This window comes from Phalaenopsis equestris, unplaced genomic scaffold, assembly GCF_001263595.1.
Source record: "Phalaenopsis equestris unplaced genomic scaffold, ASM126359v1 Scaffold000226, whole genome shotgun sequence".
Lineage (NCBI taxonomy): Eukaryota > Viridiplantae > Streptophyta > Magnoliopsida > Asparagales > Orchidaceae > Phalaenopsis > Phalaenopsis equestris.
Window position 1 is genome coordinate 732,427 of NW_018164668.1, and position 22,787 is coordinate 755,213.

Consider the following 22,787-nt stretch of genomic DNA (forward strand, 5'->3'; position numbering starts at 1 on the left):
CTTGCATCCATTTTTCTCCATTTTTCAAATTCTATTCAAATTCTAACTCAAATATCAAAATTAATGATAAAACCCCAACCCATATTTTTCATTTATATCAAATTCCCAATTGGTCGTGACGCAAGTAAATATTACTTTTGAGTGCTAAATTTTATAAATAATAATATTTCGGGGGTGCCATATTATATGTAATTATCCCTAAAATAAAAGCAATTTAGAGTAAACTCACAGAATAAGACCCCAAACACTGAAAGGCCAAAGCTAATGAATCTATTTATATGGACATTGAGATGAAGTTGACAAAAGCCAAAAACAGAACCCAAAATACAGTATTATTGAGTTGCTTCAGGTGCTGGATCAACAGCAGAGGCTAGCCGTGTCGGCGGCGGCGGCGGCGGGAGTTTGACTCGGCGGTTGTGCCTGACCAGATGTTTGCGAAACCGGACCGGACCTTTGGGGATCATTCGCCAGTCCGAGAACCACTAGAGATGATCTAAACAAAGATGGAAACCAATTATGTCAAGTGTAAATAGTTGGAAAAATAGATGTATTTACATGCATACCACTAGAGTTTTATATGTTTTAGTATGTAACGCCTAAATTTTGATTTTTTTTACCTTTATACCACAGATCTTTCATATGACTTCAAAAATACCATTTTCATGTATGTAAAAATAGAAGATCAGGTGTTAGATGTGTAAATACTAAAGAATTGAGTGGTATGTACATAAATCTTCTATCAAAATGAAGTTATCAGTAGGGCTGTTAAAAAAAACTCCTTCGTGAACGTCTCATGTTTGGCACGCTAAATAGCTTGAGTTCGATTCATTCCTTAAGTGAGTTAATCACAAATAAACTTTTGTTCGTGATTATTTAAGCTCATTTTGACTCAAATTAATTAAATAATTAAATACGTAATATTATTCTAACATTTTTATATTGATTTTTTGTGTTGTATTAAAAGAAAAAAAAGTAAAATTTAATTATTTTTAAATCATTTGAGCTAATCTAGAGTGAACAAAAGCTGAAATGAATAAATGAACACGAACATCATATTCATGATCCATTTCAAACATAAAGCTTATTTCGAGCCAAAATAATTTATCATGAGCATAACACAAACAAACATTGGGCTTGCTCAGAAGCTGGGCTCGTTTGCAAGTTATCAGTAAATGGAGAGCAAGAGATTGTTGAAACCTGGGTAGAGTTGATCTTATGTTTGGTTGATTGGCATGCTCTTTCAATGGAGATTTCAGCACTGGATTCTTATTCAAGGCAATCTCAAGCTGTGCTGCTGGCAACTGGAAGACAAAAGATTTGCAGGGTTATAAGCAGATTGGAACCAAACTTTGCATGTTATTGCACTCATAACCATGATGGCAAAACAAAGGAAGATTTACAGACATACCACTCGATCCTTATGCATTTACATATCTAATATCTAAACATTAGTTTTAGGTACATACCCACCTTCCCTGTGCATGAAAAGGTGCATTTCACTTTTTAAAAGTTAAAATGGTGGTATTTTTGATGAGATGTGAAAGATTTGGGCGGTATAAATGTAAGAAATAGAGTTTAAGTGTCAGATATGTAAATACATAGGAGTTGGGCAGTATGCATGTAAATTTATTCAATGAAGAATGATAATTTCCCCAAAAACAAATCATTTGAAAAGAATATGCTGAATACTATTAGCCTATGTAAAATTAGGATGAAACAAACAAATCAGATTAAAACCTGCTCATATTTCAGTTTCTAAGGAATTATTAAATGTAAATAACTAGATAAACTTTATGAGAACATATATCTAAATGAAAGTTTTACATACATATCACTCAATTCTTATGTATTTACATATCTAATACCTAAACTTAAATTTTTACGGCCATCTTACCTATGCATGAAAAGGTGCGTCTAACTTTTTAAAAGTTAAAATGATGGTATTTTTAATTTGATAAGAAAGATTGGGTCGTATATATATAAAAAGGTAAAGATTAGGTGTTAGATATGTAAATACATAGGAATTGGGTGGTATGTATGTAAATATGCTTCAATGAAGAAAGATGAATTCCCCAAACAAATCATTTGAAAACAATATGCTGAATACTATTAGCTAGGGGTACTTAACTATTTGATATATTATTTTCCGAACACGAGCGAGCTCAGGCTTAGAGCCGAACACTAGTAAGCCCAGGTTTAACTCGTGTTCGGCTCTTTTATATTTCGAGCTCACAAAGTCTATTCGTGTTCACTGTTCACGAACAAAGAGTAGTTTTGACAACCCTAATCACATAGCCATAAGACATTCAGAATTGGAGCAAGATTTAAAACATCATTTGAATCTAATTTAATAATTTTTATTCTATTTTTTTAATTAATGCTTTAATTGATTATAAATCTTTGTAGCCTTGTAATCAATTAATTTTTTTAAAAATACTATTCATCAAAGATATATATATATAAATATATATATATAAAATTGATTAGTAGTATTTCGAGCCAAAACGAGCCGAACACGAGCCGAACACGAGCTGTTCGCGAACAACGAGCCGTTTTGACAGCCCTACTATTAGCCTATGTCAAATTAGAATAAAATAATAAACAAATCAGATCAAAACCAGTTCATATTTCAGTTTCTAAAGAATTATTAAATGTAAATAACAAAATAAAATTTAGGTATAGATTACGCATCCCACAGGCAAATAGTTAATGTTAACTTTATAAGAATATATATCCACATGGAAGATTTACATACATACCACTTAATTCCTATGTATTTACATATCTAACACCTGAAATTCAATTTTTACATATATACGCCACCTTAACTATGATGATAAGGTGCATTTAACTTTTTAAAAGTTAAAATGGTGATATTTTTTATGCATGTAAAAAAGTAAATACACATGAATTGGGTGGTACGTATGTAAATGCCCCTATGTACACATTCATCGAGTCAGCTTTTAGTCGAATTTGATTTGAATTAATCGAGTACGAACTGAGTTTTGAGATTCGGTCAACATTATCAGTCCTATATTTACATAAGGATAAAACAAAACAAACCTGCAACAGCACATTGAATGATTGAGGCTTTGTTTGGACAGCAAACTTTAAGAATCCAACCCACAACTTTGGATATTTCCATATCTGGTAAAAGCAGAAAAATGTAAATTCAATTTTAAGATAACTCAAAATGAAAAAAAAAGCTTGAATCACCCAGTAGAATCAAACAGCTAACCTGCTTGCTAACAAGCCGTGATAAAATTTCCATCACAAAATCCATCTACATAAGATACAGTAAAGCATTAGAAGATCGACAGGAATAGAATTAAATTGAGAGTACAAATTCACTTTTGTTTATTGTTTTTTTGTTTGTTTTTTTATTTTAAAAACATATTTGTTTAGTGCATTTTTTGTATTTTTTTATTTTTAATTTTTAGAAATACTCAAAACATATCTAAAATTATTTTGAGTGTTCTTAAAGAAAAATAAAACATGTTATATCATAGCAAATATGTTTTGTTTTAAATCAAAATAAAAATAAAACAAAATAAAAATAAAAAACAAAATCAAAAATTAAAATTTATCCCAGATGCCCACTCCCAAGTCAAATTAAAATTCGCACGCCATTAGCATACTTTCGATCTCTGAGTTGTTCTAATAAAAGTAAACAATAAGTCCACGAAATGCTTACCAAACCGGGGTAAACACCAATTGCTTGTATGACAGTTCTCATAAACAACAAAGGAAGAGGTATCTGCTCGACCTGGAAAAGATGCCTCACATGTTAATAATCAATCGAACAACACGAAGGGCTATAGAGCAACACGAGATCTCTAAACCATACCAATTGATTCAAAACCTTCGCCAAAACTTGTTGAGTAAACACTTGCCGCTGCTCAAAGCATGCCGAACAAGCATCCATAATCTGCAAAGCAAAGTTACAACATGTATTGAGAAATAAAAGGTAAGGCATAAAAAATGTACCTTTTAGAAGAGCTATTAATGAAAATAAGAGTAACGCGAAGGGTTTAATTGAGATCAATTTTGTTTTTTGCTTTATTTTTGCCTTTTCTTTTGTTTTTAAAAATATGTTTGTTTAGTGTGCTATTTCCATGTTTGTATTTTGGGACATTCACATACATAGCATAAAATTCTTATGTATTTACATATCTCTCACCTGAACTTTCATATTTACACGCATAGCACTCCACTCAAATGCACTCAAATCTTTAATATCACATAAAAAATAGCACCATTACCACTTTTTAAAAGTGAAGTACATCTTTTCATTCACGGAATTAAATCATCAAAATGTTGTATGTAAACATGAAAGTTTAGGAGTGAGATGTGTAAATACACAAGAATTGTGTGAAACATATGTAAACTGTCCTTTTAATTTTGGGTCTTGAAAACACTCAAAATAATTTTTTGGTATTTTAAGTGTTTTTAAAAACAATCATACTTTAATCAAATAACTAAATATGTTTTGCTTCAAATCAAAACATAAACAAGACAAAATAAATAAATAAAAAGGAAAAAAAAAAGATCCAAATCAACCCTAAAAAAATGTACCTTTTTTAATGGCACCCCATCTTTCTCAGAATCAATCCCATGTATAGAAATAAGTACTTCAGCAGGGGTCAGTGAATCACTAGATTGAGGTGAATCCTGAGAAATTTTAAATTATAGGATATGGCTATAAAGATAAGATAAATTGAAACTGATGCATAATTGGTATATAACAAAAAATAAGCAGATGGAAAAGGCTTCTACGAAGTGGCGATAAAATAAACTAGCAAAAACAACAAACTAATTTAACACATTTAAGAGGTTCCTGTTATGACAGTGATTTACACCAACAGCCTAAAACTAACCTCCTCCCCAATCAAAAATAAAAGGGCATTTGCATACATAGCACGCATTTCTTATATATTTACATATCTTACACCTAAACTTTTATACTTACACACAACACCAAAATCTTTAATATAAAACGAAGATACCCAATAGCCAGGAAAATTAAAATATGACAGAATCATGAATAATCTAACAGACACAAATGTTGATACAAAGCACAAAACTTATATTTCTAAAGCCTCTTTTGTGTCTAAATACTAAGAAGGGGTTTAATTGGAACTCGAGAAGACTAATGACATACTGATTCCCATGTGATTTTATCCATGAAATCCTAAATGGAAGAGGGATTCCCAAAAAATATGGACCTTCTTGACCAAAGAGAGAGCGCATACTTTATGTACATAAATATGATGCATACATTTACATCTATAATTGTGAAATACCAAATAAATGCAACCATTTAATTGCAATAGTGCACAAAAGCACAGTCGTGCACTCATGCATATTAATATATGTTAAGTAATCTGCATGACTTTCAAAAGGGGTATTTACATACATGTCACCCAATTCCAATGTTCCAATGTATTAACATGTCTAACACCTAAACTTTACTTTTTACAATTATACCATCCAAAATTTTTATATCACCTAAGAAAAACCACTACATAAATTTTTAAAAAGTGAAATACACCTTTGCATGCGTAGGCAATGTGGTATGTATGTAAAACTTGAAACCTGTGTTAGATATTTATATACATAGAAATTGAGTGGTATGTATGTAACTCTTCCTTTTCAAGAACATAAGCAGCTGACTAATTTAGAAGAGAAGTTGGATACCACGTATTGGAATAAATAAAAAAGTATTACATTTTTTAAATATCTAATACATTGTTTTTATAATTTAAAATAGAAAATAAAAAGTAGCATATTGAAATCAGCTCAGTGCACCAAAGTACATGGAAAATATCTAAATAGTTAAAAAGAAATCTCTAGAAATATCCACAATTCATAGTTACCAAAAATTAAAAATAAAAAAAATTATTGATCTATGCACGCAAAGAAAAGTAGGACTTTCATTACTCAACTTGATTTAATTTAGTTGATTTAACCCGCGTTTTTTTTCCTTTGTGCACGTGAGAGAGAAGAGGTCATAGCCCAAATAATTTGCAAAAATAATAATACTTTGTAGTTTTGTGCAAAAAGAGCTTTCTATAATGCCTAAATACTAATGTGTTGTCCATCAAATAAGCACTAAATCATTAATGTGTGGTGACTAAGATGCATTGGCACTTCAAAAAATTTGACATATCATGCCCGCCACATATCAGACTGATGTAAATGAAACTAAATTTGAAACTAATTAAAAATATTTAAAAATTTAATGTCAAATGTTGTACGATGTGGTGACTGAATTGTATACTTCTCGCAGATTGTTTTGTAATTTAAAGAATTTCTAATCATATTTGCCACCTATACCACTAAACATTCACATTTTCATTTTTTTCATGCCGTTATTAAGAATTCTTGCATAGAATCTTTTTCAGTTTTAGAATCTTGAATAATTGTTATTTATTATTTAAGAGAATTAAATCAGAATAGGTATAATTTATTCCTATTGTTTCCACCACCCACACCCACCAACCCATCCACAGACAAGAGAACATATATGCGCTTTTCATTTTTTTCTTTTTTTTTGGAGGCATTTACATACGTACCAGACAACTCTTATATATTTACATACCTACACCTAAACATTCAATTCAAATGTATACCACTCAAATTTTATATCACATAAAAAACACCACCATCACTATATTTTTTTAAGTGTAATACACTTTTTAATTCATAGACTTATGATACCAAGGTGTTATAAAAGCAGATATCAACTCAACTCTGGTCAGTAAAAATGACCAGCATATGCCACAAAAGCCAGAACAGCAGCGAAGGCAACATAGCAACAAGTCAAACAAGTTATCATCTTAGTGAAATGCAAAAGTAAATTTAGAAAAAGGGGCATTTACATACATACCACACAATTCTTATATATTTACATATCCAACAGCCAAACATTCATATTTATATGCATATCATTAAAATCTTTAATATCATATAAAAGTGAAATACACCTTTTTCATGCATAGGTTTATGACACCAAGGTGTTATAAGAGTAAATATCAAAATTTGGTTGTTATATATTTAAATACATAAAAATTGTGTGGTATCTCTGTAAATTTTCCTTAATAAAAATCACAATCTTTGCTATTTTACAAAAAGATACATATTCAAAACATCCATTCAAGGAAATCTAAAATTAAGGAAAGGAAAAGATGATCAGTACCTGAAGTAAACGAGTAAGAACAAACTGGAACTTATCCAATGGAAGATTAACAAGCTGAGGCATAAGAGGAAGAATCTATAGCACAAAAAACAAGTTCCATGATTTTAAAATATTTACAAATCCAAATTACAAAATGTAATTTTCAATTAAACAACATGCTGATAAGAAACATCCAACAGAAGAAATAAATAGTCAAGGACAGAATCCACGTAAAATAGCAGTAATAAAGCAAATTGAAGCAGTAACCAAATGCTTGAAAAGAAATTGCATTATGAGTTCTGGAGCAGATTTAGGAAATGGCTCAAGGTTCTTACAGTGATTTTAGTCCCTTCGGAAAAATACCGAAGATGCAAATTATGGTGAAAATTTTAGGTTTTGAACTGATTTTATGAAGCAATTGTCAAATTGCAAAAATTGTCAAATAGAGATCAACAATACACCCATTTTTTTTTAAACCGCATTGTTGCTGCACTACACACTCAATGTACTCACATTCAGGTATAACATGGCAGTAGTAATTGAAGTATTGAAGAAATCTTTAAACGAGGAGATTTTTTTGTACTTACGTTTTTTCTTATATTTGATGGATTTTCCATTTTATTTATTTACATTTTGTTTACTGGTTATGCTTTTTATAACAAAACTCAAGATTTTATTGGTTGTCTCAAGATTTTATAATGAATATATGAATGTAATAAAAGCTTTTATAGTTGTAGTAATGATTAACAAAATCCTATAGAATGAGCTTTTTTTCTAAAGGGACCGGAAATTTAGAGAAAGAATTATATTTTTGCTCGACAACTAATTACATCCTAATATATGTAATAGAGTGACCATCATACCGGTTCATAAATTTGGAAACTAGAAATATAAGAATCTATTAAAGGAAACAAATAAATATTAAAAGAAATTTTGATTGAAAAAATTAAAATTTTCCTAATAAAATATATAGGCCGGTTACTTACAACACTCCCATTCAAATTAGGTTTTATATATTATACAAACCAAGTTTGGAATTCAATGTGGCATGACTGACAAATGATAGTGATTTGGTGATAATATCAACAATATGAAGTTTTGTTGGAACGGAACTTAGTCGAACAATTCTATTGTTAACATTTTCTGAGATAAAATGTCCATCAATCTCAATATATTTTTTTCTATCATGGTGCACATGATTTTTGGCCATACTAATAGTTGCTTGACTATCATTGAACATCTTAATTTTGTCCCTTTTTTTCTCAATCTTAAGTTCCGTTAATAGCCTTTAAAGACCCATTCATTCACATATACTTAGTGTAATGGACGATTATGCACTGCTTAAAGAGACAACTTGTTTCTTGCTTCCTCAAGTGACGAGATTTCGCAAGTTGTATGAATATTACCTAATGGTTGATTTCCTATCAGTTACCTCTCCTGCCCAAATAGCATCTGTGTAAATTTCAATATCACATTTTTCAGACCTTGTGAAGAGCAAACAATATTTAGGAGTAATCTACAAGTATCTCAAAATTATGTTTATTGCTTTCAAATGGCCCTCACTTGGATTATTCATGTGCTGGCTTACTACACTAATTGAATATGCAATATCAAGTTTCGTATGCGATAGATAATGTTTAAAATTACGCAATTGAATATTGAGGCGTTTTCCATAGATGAGGCGAGGCATAAGCCCTGAGGCAGTCTGAAGCATAAGCCTCAGAATTTGAAAATTGTATGGACAAAATAAATAAGAAAGAAATATATAATGGCATCAAAACTTATAACAATATGAAAGGAAAATATATTAACATCATAATATGAAAAATTGTGTTAAATTGCAAAAAATATATAAGACATAAAAATAAGTTTAGCATAAAAATTTTTTCACTCATATTGCTTTAACATAATATCATGAATCATCCATTGTAAATAAGAAAACAAATAATCAAAAGTCCTCAAGGGGTTTTCATTGGAATCATCATCATAACATATAGCTTTATTTCCTATCTCTTCGTCAGTTGAGTCCAAGTTCTCCCAGTTTTCATCCTCTTCTTGAACACCAGTCATAGTTTTTTGTCCTATTCAGTTATAAACGATTAATCAATTAAAAAAATTGAAAAATTAACATTCAAGATAATGTCATATACTTCAATTTTAAAAATACATTTTTTTTTTGTCTCTTGTTGCTTAGTGTTGGATGTGCTACCTTTGCTCTTGTCACCCTCAGAGAAATCAACGTTCAGAACTTCTTGTTGTAACTCAACTAATGTGACCACATTATCCTCATCTAAAACCACTCATTATTAATGACAGCTTCACATAAAAGAGGATCCTTATCATCCTTCAATACTTTATTTTTACATCATCTTTAAGGTCATTAGACGATTTCTCCTTCTTGTATGCACTTGCCTATATGTGCTCCAATTACATTCACATCCAGATGATGAGCATTAAGTCCTAGCATTTTAATAAAAAAATGTTGGAGCTCTGAAATACCATCACCAAACTGAATCCGCCATTCAACCATATTTGAAAGAAAATTATGTAATTAAAAATTAAAATAATAGTACTTAGACACTCAATACTTGTTTCAATGGATTAAATATTAATTTTTTTTTACTAAAGAGTATTTTGTAATATTATCTTTAGTTTATTGTAGCCCAAAGAAACCTTATGTATTTCTAAATGAAAAAAGTTGCATATCAACATGTGCTCTCTCATTTGGGTCAGCAATTAATCTATCCATACAATGATATAGCCCCAACTTGATCTCACGATTTCTGAATTTGTTCTCAGCATATTGAAAGTGATTGTCGAAAAAATATCCAGCTGCATAAAAATGACAGTGGAGTTGAAGCTCCCATTTTTCATAAATAATATCCCAAATAACTCTATTAATGTGCAACATAATGTGTTCAGCATAAACATTCTCTTCTCCATCAATTTACTTAAGCTAATTTATAAACACTTGCATTATTTGTCACAATTTGAACTTACAAATGCTCTTTAATTTCATTTATCACTCTATCAAGTAGTTCAAAAATATATTATGTATCAATCATCTGTTCAGAAGTCTCTACAAATTTCAATACCCATTTTTAAGCCGAGAGCAGATGGAATTTTTAGAGTACTTCAGGAGCTGAACGACAATGCTTATTTAGATCGACCTGCCTGGAAATTACAACATTTCAACCACGTTCAACGTCACCAACATAACGTCATACTTCAAAGAGCTTGGAGCTTCGACAAATGAGGTCGAAGCTTCCACAACAGCGGGAGACTGATGCAGGCGCTTAGAAACAATGCTCAAATTCGGGTGCAGAATAGTGCCTCGAGCGGGGCACTTCGAAACAGTAGGGCCGAAGCCCCTTGAAATTGCGCGTTTAGAACAGATTTTCAATCCTAATTTTGGGCAAAAAATAAATAAATTTCAAGTTTAAAATTTTGTTTCAACAATTATTGTATAGGTCAAATTCTCAAGGTACAACGGAATAATTGAGTCATGCCCATCAATGGAGTCATAGAAGACAAGATATGGAATAACCATAACAATTAATAAATTTAATGTTAAAAAAAAACAAAGAGAAGTACAGGGGAATATCATAATTACCTCATCTTTTGAAAGAAATGATAAAATAGGAAAAAGAATTTCAACATCCTGAAATCGAAATAAACCAAATAAAATATCATGATAAACTTCAGCTAATTATCACTTTTGTAAAATAAGGAAGAAAATTCCACCCACCTTCAATTTGGTGTTGTATAACCTTCTAACAGAGGAAATCAATTCTTGAGAAGGAACTGTTCCATCGGTCAAAATCTGTAAAACCTGCATAATTGATATTAAAGAAAGTTTAATTTCTGTGGGAAAAAAAGGACAGTGTAAAAGTCAAAACCCAATCCAATTTATAAAGCACTTTCAATGCTATGCGTGCATGCGCACACACAAAATGAAGATTTACACGCAAACCACTCAATTCATATGTATGAACATATCTAACACCTAAACATCATATTTTTCATATCTATCCCACTTACCTATGCCTAAAAAGGTATATAAAAACGTATATTTCTCTTTTTAAAAGTTAAAATAGTAGTATTTTTTATGTAAAATAAAGTATTAGATGCTATTGATGTAAAAAGTAAAGTTTAAGTGTTAGATTATATTAGCACATAGGAATTAGGTGGAATGTATCTAAATGCCATAAAAAGAAAAAGGAAAGCCATCAACTTTCAAATTGACACATAGTTATAATAAACCAATTAGAACCTTAAAACAAATCAGGTATTTTTATATACTTTTGAACATTTGTAAACTCTTTTGTTTGCAATATAAAACCCAAACAAGAAGAACAGGTTTAGCAATCAGCCATGAAAATCCTCTTTATCCTATGGATACTTTTGCCCTACATAAAAATAATATTACCTCAAACTGTAAAAAAATATGATAAAACTCTTCTGCTCAAAACAAATTGTAAAATTTCATCACCAGTAAGGAAAACCCTGAAGTTTCACTTAAAGTTTTACATCTGAAAACTCGGAGAGGACCACAGAAATTACTTTTATTTAGAAGGAAATCATTGCAACAATATATCAAGATACAGATTTCTAACCAAGAATAGAAGTACAGTTTCACCACACTCAAGTAGATGCAAAAATTTTAAACTACTTCAAATTCTACAATCCATTTTTACTTCTTTTGCAAATGAATGCAATTATCATCAACAGATGCTACAAATAGAGCAAAAGTACAGCCCTAATCACAACTTAAAATTTTGTCACACTGCCTTTGGTGATTTTTTTTTGCATTTTACAAAAAAAAAAGAAAAAAAAAAGAAAAAAAAAAACACTATGTAGCCATTGAAGCCTGGAAAAGAAAAGGCTTTAAAAGAAAAACCTGCATAAGCAGAGTCTCGCTTCCAGGTGGAGGATCCAAGATGATGCTAAGGAGTTCGGGTGATGACCCAATTGTTCGAACCAATATGGGAATATGGCGATGAACTGCCTGTGCAATTCCAATAACAATCAAAATGAAAGTTGGTAAAGTACTTCTGTAAATAGCCAAAAAATTAAAAAAGAATAGAGCAAACCTCAAGGGCAGGCTTGGGAATACTTCTGTAAATAGCGAAAATTTGCCGGAGAAGGGAATGCTTCTGTTAAATATTAAATGAATATTAAAAAAAGAAATATAAAAATGATAAGCGGCATTTAAATACATACCACCAAATTCCTATGAATTTACATATCAAACACATAAACTTACTTTTTACATTTATATCTTTCATATCACATCAAACATACCACCATTTTCAATTTCAAAAAGTGAAATATAGCTTTTCATGCATAGGAAAGATGGTATGTATGTTAAAGTAGTGAAGTTTAGGTGTTCGATATGTAAATACATAGGGAATTGAGTGGTATGTATGTAAATTTTCCAAATGAAAATGCTTATATAAACGTTTCTATGACACAAATATTTAGATGGTACCTTAGTGCAAAGTGCAAAGTAAAGTGAGATACACTTTTGGGCTTCTGAAAAATAAGATGTAGCACTTTTAACTGAAAGACTATCAGGTGACACTCTGGTTGAGGGCATTTCCAAATCACTTTCCTGTGAATATTAGAGTATAATACAAATCTGTAATGAGAAAACAGATGTTACAAAATCATACAGCTACTAAAACTACATGAATTGAAAACATGGACTTAAGAATTTTGATTGAATGCGATAAAGAACTAAGAGTAATGTTTAAAGAGAAAATGATATATTTAAAAGGGTAGCTTGTGTGATTTTTCTTTGCAGAGGACTGCATTTACGTTTTTCCGGTAGGATATTTTTGTAATGTTGTGATTGTTGGTTTGTTAGACATGGTAGGCCATCAAGTTAAAGAAGAATGCCTCCATTTGATAGGAAAACCTCAAAGGAAATTGAAATCAGGGCGTCAAAAGTATTTGCACACCCATTTTAAAAAATTACTTCCTTAAACTCCATAACTTTCAATAGAAATGGTCAATAATAGAAAAGTACACCGCAAAATTGAGAAACTTGTGACACGTTGAAACAGGAGGAGCATAACATTGCAAAATTCCTGAATGATTTTAGGTCAATTAATCGCTAAAATAGTGCAACTTGAGCAATATTGGATTCTTTGTGACATCACCAAGCTAGCTAAAATGGTGGAAAGGCAACACCAAATTTCTAAGGATTTCCCATTAAAATCTATACACAAATCTTTTTCCATCTAATTAATCCCAAGCGGAAAATAACAGCAAGGAAAATACTTCCACAAACCATGCAATACTCACATCAAGTGATATAGGTGTTTGGGTTTAGCAAAATTGCATCAAGTTACCCCCCCCACCAAATCAATTGAGACACTTCGTTCATTGAACAAGCAACACGAGAAGATGGTGACAAAAAAAAAAAAAAACCATTAACTAAATGCAAGCACTTGTTATATGCAGATGAAGGCAAGTTGTTTTTGTTGAATGATTGTTGAATGCTGCCAACACGAAAGAAGGAAGATTTACATGCATACCACTCAATTCTTATTTATTTACATATCTAACATCTAAACTTCAATTTTTACATATATGCCACTTTACCTATGTATGAAAAGCTGTAATTCACATTTTAAAAGTTAAAAGTAGTATTTTTTATGTGATATGAAAGATTTGGGTGGTATAAATTTAAAAAGTGAAGTTTTGGTGTTAGATATGTAAATACATAATAAATTGGTGTAAATGCCCCATGAAAGAATAAAAATGGCTATTCCACAAAATAATCCACACCTAGTACATTGTCAAAAAGAAGGTATTGAAAAACAACATCAAAAGAGGAAGCTATGAGAATGTTTCAACCAAAATGGTTGTGAAGTTCGACCTTCCAATGCAAGAACAACCAAGACCTTACAAGACTTAGATGTGGAAGGGAAATGAAATCAAAGGGTGAAATGTGTTTGCTGAAGCTTTTCATTGGCAAGAAACTTCATGAAGAGAAAATGGTGTGATTTTATTCTAATGAATGGTAGTCATTTATTATTAGAGGCATTTACATGCATAGCACACAATTCTTATGTATTTACATACCTCACGCCTAAATTTCATATTTACACACACAACACTCAAATCTTTAATACCACATCAAAAATAGCACTATCACCACTTTTTAAGAGTAAAATGCACCTTTTCGTGCATAAGTTTGAAAACCAAAGAGCTATGTATGTAAATATGAAATTTTAGGTGCAAGATACATAAGAATTGTGTGCTACGTATGTAAATTTACTTTATTATTAACGAGATTGTGATAATACAACTGGCACAATATCTATAGTGGCTATAATAATACATTCACATTGGAGAGCGATGACAGCTGAGTGGTACTTATGCCACACAATGATTAAAATTTAAAAGGAACTATAGAGGTCATAGTGGCATTCAAATCCATGCCTATGAGTGTTTTGAAGGAAAATGAAAGAAGATGAATAAGATGCTAAAGGACGTCCAACTTTTGTTGCAACAATAACACAACATGTTTCATTCCGATATTCAATGGCATCTTGGTGTATAGTTGTACTTCGAAAAACATTAGCAGCACATCCAACAACTCTTCAGAGCATTTTATCACCATAAGTTGCATGTCAATACCAATAAATATCAATTATTGGCAAGGAAGATTAAATTTACGTTATCACTATTGAAAAAATCAAGATGTATAGAGAAAAACTCAAAGGTCAGCCTATTCAATATTTTGTTGATGTGCAGAGCTTCCATGGACTTACGTTGTACCGGTGCCGCATCAAAAAGATAAGTTCAACTACCTCCCCATTCATGAAACTACTAAAGGGGACAACTTCTTGTTGATGCATATAGCCCAATCTAGCTTTAAAGCTTATAAGACACTACTAAAATTTTTAATCATGGACGTGCAAAATTTCAATTGCATTTTTGAAGTCAAATATGATACCCCCAATATGAAATTGATGATGTTTTGAACTAAGATAGGCATCTAGTCGCATTTTTTGTGAGAAGCTAAATGAGGTATGCCACAAAGTCTCCACTTATGGAAAGACGTTATGTATCATTGTTCACAACAATCATTATCTTCTAGCTAGTGAGTTTATTTTATCTATAGATCATAAAGCACTCAATACCTTAACAGCCAAATCAAGCTTAAGGCATGCTATATGGGTTGAGTTCTTTTCCTCTTTCAATACACCTTGAAGCACAGATCAGGTGCTAAAATAAAGCCAACGATGCTCTTAGTCGTTGAAATACCTTCCTTGATGCTCTCTAGTCGAAGGACCTTGGTTTTGGGATGATAAAAAAACATTATCCCGATAATGAAAATTTTAACAAGTGCATCAAAAGTTAAGAAGGTACTTTAAGTATTTCCACCTTCAAGTTAGAGACCTACTTTTTGTACATGGTCATGCAACCAGCAATACTAGCTAATGAATGTTATCTTGCTTGAATGTCATGAATGAGGGCTCATAATTCAGCGTAGATGAGACAAGACCATTGCCCTAGTACAAAAAAAAAATTATTGAAATTTCATTCAAAAGGGCACAGATCAACTTGTCAAGAAATGTTGTATTTGCCATTTAGCCAAGTCAAGAAGCAACCGAATGAGGTTGCGTACATCTCGTTTGACGACTATATAACATGAGTATGAATTTTGTGGTAAAACTTCCAAAGATCTAGACACACAAGGATTCAATCATGATGGTGGTAGAATTTCCAAAGATGGTGCGTTTCATTTTGTGCCAGAAACCCCTAAACTAGAATACAACTGAACACTTAAACATCGAGGTGTCTTGCGGCGTAATGGTTGAAATTTCAACTAAAACTATAATTTAAGAGGCATGTGCGAAAAAATTACTATGAGAGGTGATCTCCTAAGAAGTTACATCAATAAGACAATTGTGACGCCGTTAGGTTAGAACAAACAATATTTTGACAATTGAGAGTTTGAGTTGTTACAAATAGTATCAGAGTGTTACACTAGCATGTAAATGGGAACTAAATGTAATGCAAATCAAAGTTCTACACCATAGGAGCTACCTCTAGAAATCTAAATGGGACAAATGTTATATGGTGGGAGTCATCTCTAGAATCTGTAGGTGCCACCTCTAGAGTCCAATATGTCTGGTTGTTGATTCTAGGTTCAGAGCACTACGAGAACGTCAATTGTTTAAGTAAGGGAGCTTGTAATATCTCCCAAGCAGAATGAAACTTAACTTTTAATTATTGAGGCACCTTTTGGCATTACAGATAGAATTTTAATAGAAAGTCCAAAGTTGCAGGAGTACCTTAAAATAGCTAACCTCCTAAGAAGTTACATCAATGGGACAATTGCAAATAATATCTCAAAGAACAAGAGTTCTAGTTGTTACATACAAAATGCGTGATGGTTCATATAACATCATTTTTTTAACTTAATTTACTGCCAAGAGATTGTCCGCTTACATGAAGTCCCTAAATATCACTTCTAAACTGGATGAAAATTTTTAAGCCACTTCTTAGAACTTTCTAAAATTTTTAGGAGACAAAAAAAAAAAAAAAAAAAAAAAAAAAAACTGAGCTCAATTCATCTGCAAACAGATGGATTAATCACAATTTATGAAATTTTCATGGTGCTTTCTTGGCAAAAATATTAAGCAATGGGGTATTACTCTACCAAACTATGTCTGCTTATAACAAGTCATCAGCAAAACTTTAGGTCATAGTCCATTTAAAAGTGGCGTATGGACAAATCATGTCACTCCTATAGAGTTTATAAAATTGGCAATTAATACAAAATTCAATTTGGATGCAAGTAAACAAGTCAATAAGATCAAGAAGCTCTATCAATAAGGAGAGGACACGATTATAAAAATGAAAATCTACCAACGTAAAGCAAACTAATCTCCCACTTTAACTTCATTTAAAGAAGGAGATCAAGTTTAGATTCACGTAAAAAAAGTTTTCCACACAATCCTACTGCAAAACGTAAAACATAAGGTTAAGAATCCTTTCCTAAACATATAGGACAGAATTGTAACGAGATTGACTTGTCAGGGGATACTAAGATATATGTAACCTTCAATATCACAGATCTTTCACTCTACTATGAACAAGAAGCTATAAAAGACTTAAGGACAATTCTTCTTCAACCTCAGTAGCATGAGATAGTTTAAAAAGGTCATTTTGTGTGTTTTTTCAACAGAACAAATCTCTCACCCTACTCTGTATTTTGCAACCCAAAGATTAAAAACACCAGAATTACAACTCAGCTCAGGCAGAAATATAGAGAAATCAAGGTGAAAACATTCCAAATCTTCTTGTTGTACCCAGCAGCCTTTATTTATGTTTTTACCACAAACTCGGCCAAGGCAGTAATGCGGAGGGTAGTTGTTCAGGGTTTAGGGTGTGTAAATTAGCTGAAGTACAGTTCTATATAAAACATTTGCAAACGATCCAAAATTATTAGGAGATATATTCACAATTTATTTTTAACTTTGCATAAACATACAAGACAATCACCTTTTGCAGGGTATGAGATGACTCATTGTCATTCGTATCATCCGGGCAAGAAATATCATCGAGAACTAAACGAAGCTTCTCCGAAGCAAAATCTTCAATCTTTTGAGAAATACCTGACAATGGAAACAACTTATTTGCAACCTGCAAGCAAAAGGTGTAGAAATAAAATATATAAATTTTCCACAGAAAAGAAACAGACCGATTCTGCTTTTTCACACTAAGAGAATAAAGGGCTCACCAAACGTATCGCCTTCATACGCACTTCATCCAAGTGATGAACGGCACTCTACAAAAAGGTGAAATATATGAAGAATTTGAGTACATGAAAAGAGCCAGCTAGCAATAATTAAAATATTAAGATCAAGTAAATGGTTCTAAAAATAGAATTGCTGAAACCATAAGGGGTAGATTGCAAAAATGAAGTGTCGGAACAGTATGGCAGAATGTCAATGCTTTTCTCACTAGACAATTTTAAACCTTCAGCCCTTTTACATAAAATAAGAAAAATCTTATATGGGAAGGACATCTGACGAGAGTGCGCACAGCTTTAGCAACCGTATATGCTTAACAGGAGTAATATTCACCGAAAACTAAAAAAGAATCAGCCTGCATAAGTTTATGAAAAGTTCTAATGTGATATATTTTACCAAAAGTATATTTATTCTAAGAATCATCAACCAATAATTTGTACTCATTTCAGGTATCCTAATAGAAATCATATTATAAATTGCATTTGAATAAATAAGGTCCACCCCAAATGTGCCTTCTAAAACAAGTGAGGACTAAATAGTACGAAAATAATTATTACTGCATGCCACAAATGCTCTGAACTGATAAAATGTAGGTAACAGCAAATTTGTCTAAATCAATTTCAGGATAATTATGCAAAACAAAATTATGGGGCATTTATATACATAGCACACAATTCCAATGTATTTACATATCTCATGCCCAAACTTTCATATTTACACACACAGTAATCAAATCTTTAATATCACATAAAAAATTACACTATTACCACTTTATATAAGTGAAATCCATCTTCTTATACATAGATTTAAAGCACCATATTGCCATATATGTAAATACGAAAATTTGGGTGTGAGATATGTAAATACATAGAATTGTGTGCTACATATGTAAATTTCCCTAAAGTTTAATACATCAGTGTGTTCTTGCATTAAATAAGAGGCGATCAAAAAAACAAAACGAAGAATCAATGATGAAATGTGCCAACAAAATCCATTATAACCCAAAAATCCTTACATAACAAACCTGCAAAACAATCTGAAGACATCTATCTCTGCTAGAAGGCCTGAGCAAAATTAAACTCCAAACAGCACTTAGGCCTTGGGTGACTCTATCACCATTCTGAAAATCAGTGTCCAGCTTCTCTTTGCTCTCAGGCGAGCACAGGCACTCTAACATCCTTAAAACACCTTCAGGTAGGTACGGCACTTCTGCAAGCAATCTACCGAGTGATTTATCCGAAGCAGAAAAGGTATCCCGAAGAGCTTCGGCCTACATCCAACATTTTAACTTAACAAAAGATTAGTAAATAGAATAGAAGTGCCATAATAGGGCCCTGATTGTTTACATAGGTCACTTTGGTCCCAAAGTTTATAGAAGTGTCAAATTAATCCCCAAACTATTTAAATTGGGGTAGAAGCAGACATTCGTGAAGACTATTTTAGCCCATATTAAAAAAGTTTGGAAACTAAATTAGCACTTCATAGACTCTAGGTCTAAAATGATCTCCTACATAAAGTCAAGGGACTATTTTGACACTTTTCTCGGCGTGGATAAATATTGAAAAGAATGGACTTGGCATGAACCACATTCAGCAGAAATGTTTCATAAACAGATGTAGCTGTCCTGGATGAAAGGAAATCCTGATCCTGTTCAGCCTCTTGATACAACCTGTATAGTACACGTAATGTCAACTCGTGTCCCTGAAGATATTTACGGTGTCAGTTACCACAATATCGCCCCAAATATTTTTTCCACAAAATACAATACAGGATGAGCTAAAGAACATTGGTTCTGCAGCAATTAAGAGAGTGACACACAGATTCGAGAATAAACAGAAAAAGCTTCCCAAAAGAACAATTTTAATAAAAAAATTTACAACTACGAAAAGTAATTTCACTATTATAAAGCCTTGTAAGAGTGTACCATCATGAATAAGCAATAAATTAATTAACAGAAACCATTAAAAAAAAATAGTTTGTACAAGATGTTGGCCAACTAAAATTTATTTCCATGTGATGAAATCATAAAAGATCTGGTTTATTGATTTAGTTGGAAATATAAGTTTCTCACATTGACAATTTTGTAGAATTTATGAAGTTAGGGTTAACTTTTGGTTTTCACGTGCTTTGCCATCTCAAGTTTTGAAACAAGTCTTGATTACGAACAAGTCTTGATTACGAACAAAGCAATTGAGAGAACTTCTGATGTAGCACAGAAATAAGAGATTAATGAAAGAGAGAATGGAAGGCAATCGTGTGGTAAAATCGATGGCATCCTCCACAAGTGTTGCGTGATCAAAATACCTTTATATTTCTTTGCATTTTCATGTAGTCTTTATATAGTCCTTCAAGTTTGTGTTTATTTCATGTGCCAATGTTATTTCACTTTTATTTTGTAATTGTGATAAAATTTAATAGTGAAAATGAGAATAGTTGTATGTATGTTGGAACAAATTCTTGCCACTTCACATGAAAATTTTATGCTTCAGCTGCATTCTCGCATGGGTCAAGCGCATCAAGTGCAATTTTATCATTTGTATGAAGCCTTAAATGACCATGAGGTGAGAATCGCATATATATTGTTTCCATGAAGATTTGGAGTGAGCTTAAAGTAGCTTCTCATTGAAAAATTAAAAATAACTTGTAGCAGTTCCTCCATGAAGTCACTTAACTTTGGCCCTATAAGGAGGTGAAAGATGAGACCAATATTTCATATTCTCCTAGTCATGTCCATGAGCAACAACAACAACAATAAGCCTTTATCCACATGAATTCTTTTTCTCCATTTCATCCTATTGAGTGTCCTTCCTATTTTTCCTCCTAATTAAGTTTCTTTCTTATTTTCATTTAATTCTAATAAATTAAAATCATTTTTTTAAACAATATGCCGAAGTCTTTTTAGGTCTACCTCTGACTTTCTTAATATAAGTCGAATCTAAACATCTACTCTCCTAACATCTACTCAAGTCGAATCTAAACATCTACTCTCCTAACCGGATCATCAGATGGTTGACGTTTAATGTGACTAAACCATCTAAGACTTGTCCACCAAATTTTGTCCACCACTGAAGCTACACCAACCCTATCACGAATATATTCATTTTGCATTTTATCTCTAAGTGTAAAGCCACTCATCTACCTAAGCATTCTCATCTCGGCAACACTTAGCTTTATGCTCCACTTTAAAGGCCAACATTCAGCGCCATAAAGCAATGAAGGTGTCATCATCTTATAAAATTTTACTTTCAGTCTAAGCGGTAATTTTCTATCACACAAGAGGCCTCAAGCATTCCTCCAATTGAATTCTACTAATAACATCCCCATCGATATCATCATCACTTTGAATAATAGACCCTAAACTCTAAACCCTAAACACTAAACCCTAAAACCCTAAAACCCTAAAATCCTAAACCCTAAACCCTAAACCGTAGACCCACCCCCATGAATCTATGTTGGCAAGAACAATGCTTAGAAAGCCTTAGTTATGCATTCTCCGCCAGTCAAGAATTCATGAGTAGATGATTGCATTATGTGATTCGACTTCAAAGAGACACATTGGGATATTTGCTAATTTAAGAGTCATTGGATCTCCTTAGCACTTATTTCATAGGTTATAATGTAAAAAGAGAGAAATGAGCAATAGTGGCCTGACGCAATAAAATTTAGGCAAAACAAAAAGAAAAGGGGGGAGAGAATAAGGAGAGAATCTTTCAAATAAATTCCTCATCCAACCTAATCCAAACAACATCCATAAACAACTTATGGAAAAAGGTCACGAGCATTTGTAAACAAATGCCTTGGTTCAAAAAAAAAGGAAAAAAAAGCACAAATGCATAATTAGAAAATACAACTTAATCTAAACACACAAGCACTATATTAAAAAATATAGAAAAAACGATAAAAAAAATTAAATTGGACTTAGTTCCAGTTGCCTACGGCTTAATATCAGAACCTTCAAGGTTGAAAGAAATCCCCTTCAAAGATTTTGATTTAACCTTCAAGGTTGAAAGAAATCCCCTTCAAAGATTTTGATTTAAAGCAATAGTGGCCAAACACGACATCAATTGTGTAATAATTGAAATTTGAAATAATTAAATAAAGTAATAATAATAAATATAAGAAATTAGGTTTTGGTTAGAGAAGACACACCTTCTCATATAAACAAATTAACGAAGGGAGAGGAGAAGAAATAGAAAAAGGATAAGTCAATGTGCTCTAATTCAAAAGAAGGGCGGAGGAAACCGTAACAGAAAAAGAAGAAGTCGAAGGAGGAGAACGTATCATAACTTGTTGATGACGCCACATCCGAGCGAAAGAAGGGAATTGACGACCAGCAAAGTCGTGTGCGAAAGAAGAAGCGCTTGTGCTTTTCGAGGGAAGGAGGAGCTGAGTCCTATCGCACGAGAAGAAGATGAACATCTAACTTGAAGAAAGAAGCAAACTTAGGCAGTGTTTGGCTGCATCATCAATTTACTTTATACAGGATTTGATAAATCTGAATTTATAAAATCCAGTTTGACAGAGAAAAACTTCGAAACCATGGTCAAAAATCCGTCTGCGACTCGTATTTAATAAATCTGAATTTACGTCAGGAATACGATGGAACAAGAGGAAAAGCAGACAAAACATGATAAAATTTGATTTAATGAAGCGTTGGATTTAAGGCTCTGAGTTTTTATATTTGGCTGGATTTAAGCTAAATTCATTGTTAAATCCGCCTATTAATAGGCTACCAAACACCGTTTTAGAGGAGTAAAGAGCAAGGAGCAAGAATGGTACAGGTCCTGGACTGCAAATTAAAAGTTTCTTTGCAAGAGACGTGTAGGGTGTAC

The 22,787-nt window shown here is 32.0% G+C and overlaps 1 protein-coding gene across 3 annotated transcripts in view; it reads right to left on the bottom strand.

The window, feature by feature from the left end:
- Positions 1-213: 213 nt before the first annotated feature.
- The window catches only part of LOC110023662 (symplekin), a 56,622-nt gene continuing 34,048 nt past the window's right edge, over positions 214-22,787 (bottom strand). For 2 of the 3 annotated variants that reach the window (XM_020723178.1, XM_020723180.1), the window contains 17 exons: positions 19,540-19,656; positions 18,980-19,225; positions 17,943-17,990; positions 17,705-17,845; positions 12,669-12,791; positions 12,271-12,333; positions 12,078-12,185; positions 10,926-11,009; positions 10,791-10,838; positions 7,199-7,273; positions 4,576-4,671; positions 3,848-3,928; positions 3,695-3,766; positions 3,239-3,283; positions 3,064-3,147; positions 1,198-1,301; positions 214-493 (listed from right to left, as the gene is read on the bottom strand). In XM_020723178.1, the coding sequence (XP_020578837.1) occupies positions 358-493; positions 1,198-1,301; positions 3,064-3,147; positions 3,239-3,283; positions 3,695-3,766; positions 3,848-3,928; positions 4,576-4,671; positions 7,199-7,273; positions 10,791-10,838; positions 10,926-11,009; positions 12,078-12,185; positions 12,271-12,333; positions 12,669-12,791; positions 17,705-17,845; positions 17,943-17,990; positions 18,980-19,225; positions 19,540-19,656 (1,671 nt within the window). In that variant the 3' untranslated portion in view covers positions 214-357. The remainder of the gene's footprint in view (positions 494-1,197; positions 1,302-3,063; positions 3,148-3,238; positions 3,284-3,694; positions 3,767-3,847; positions 3,929-4,575; positions 4,672-7,198; positions 7,274-10,790; positions 10,839-10,925; positions 11,010-12,077; positions 12,186-12,270; positions 12,334-12,668; positions 12,792-17,704; positions 17,846-17,942; positions 17,991-18,979; positions 19,226-19,539; positions 19,657-22,787) is intronic. The other variant, XM_020723179.1, reaches the window with a different exon arrangement.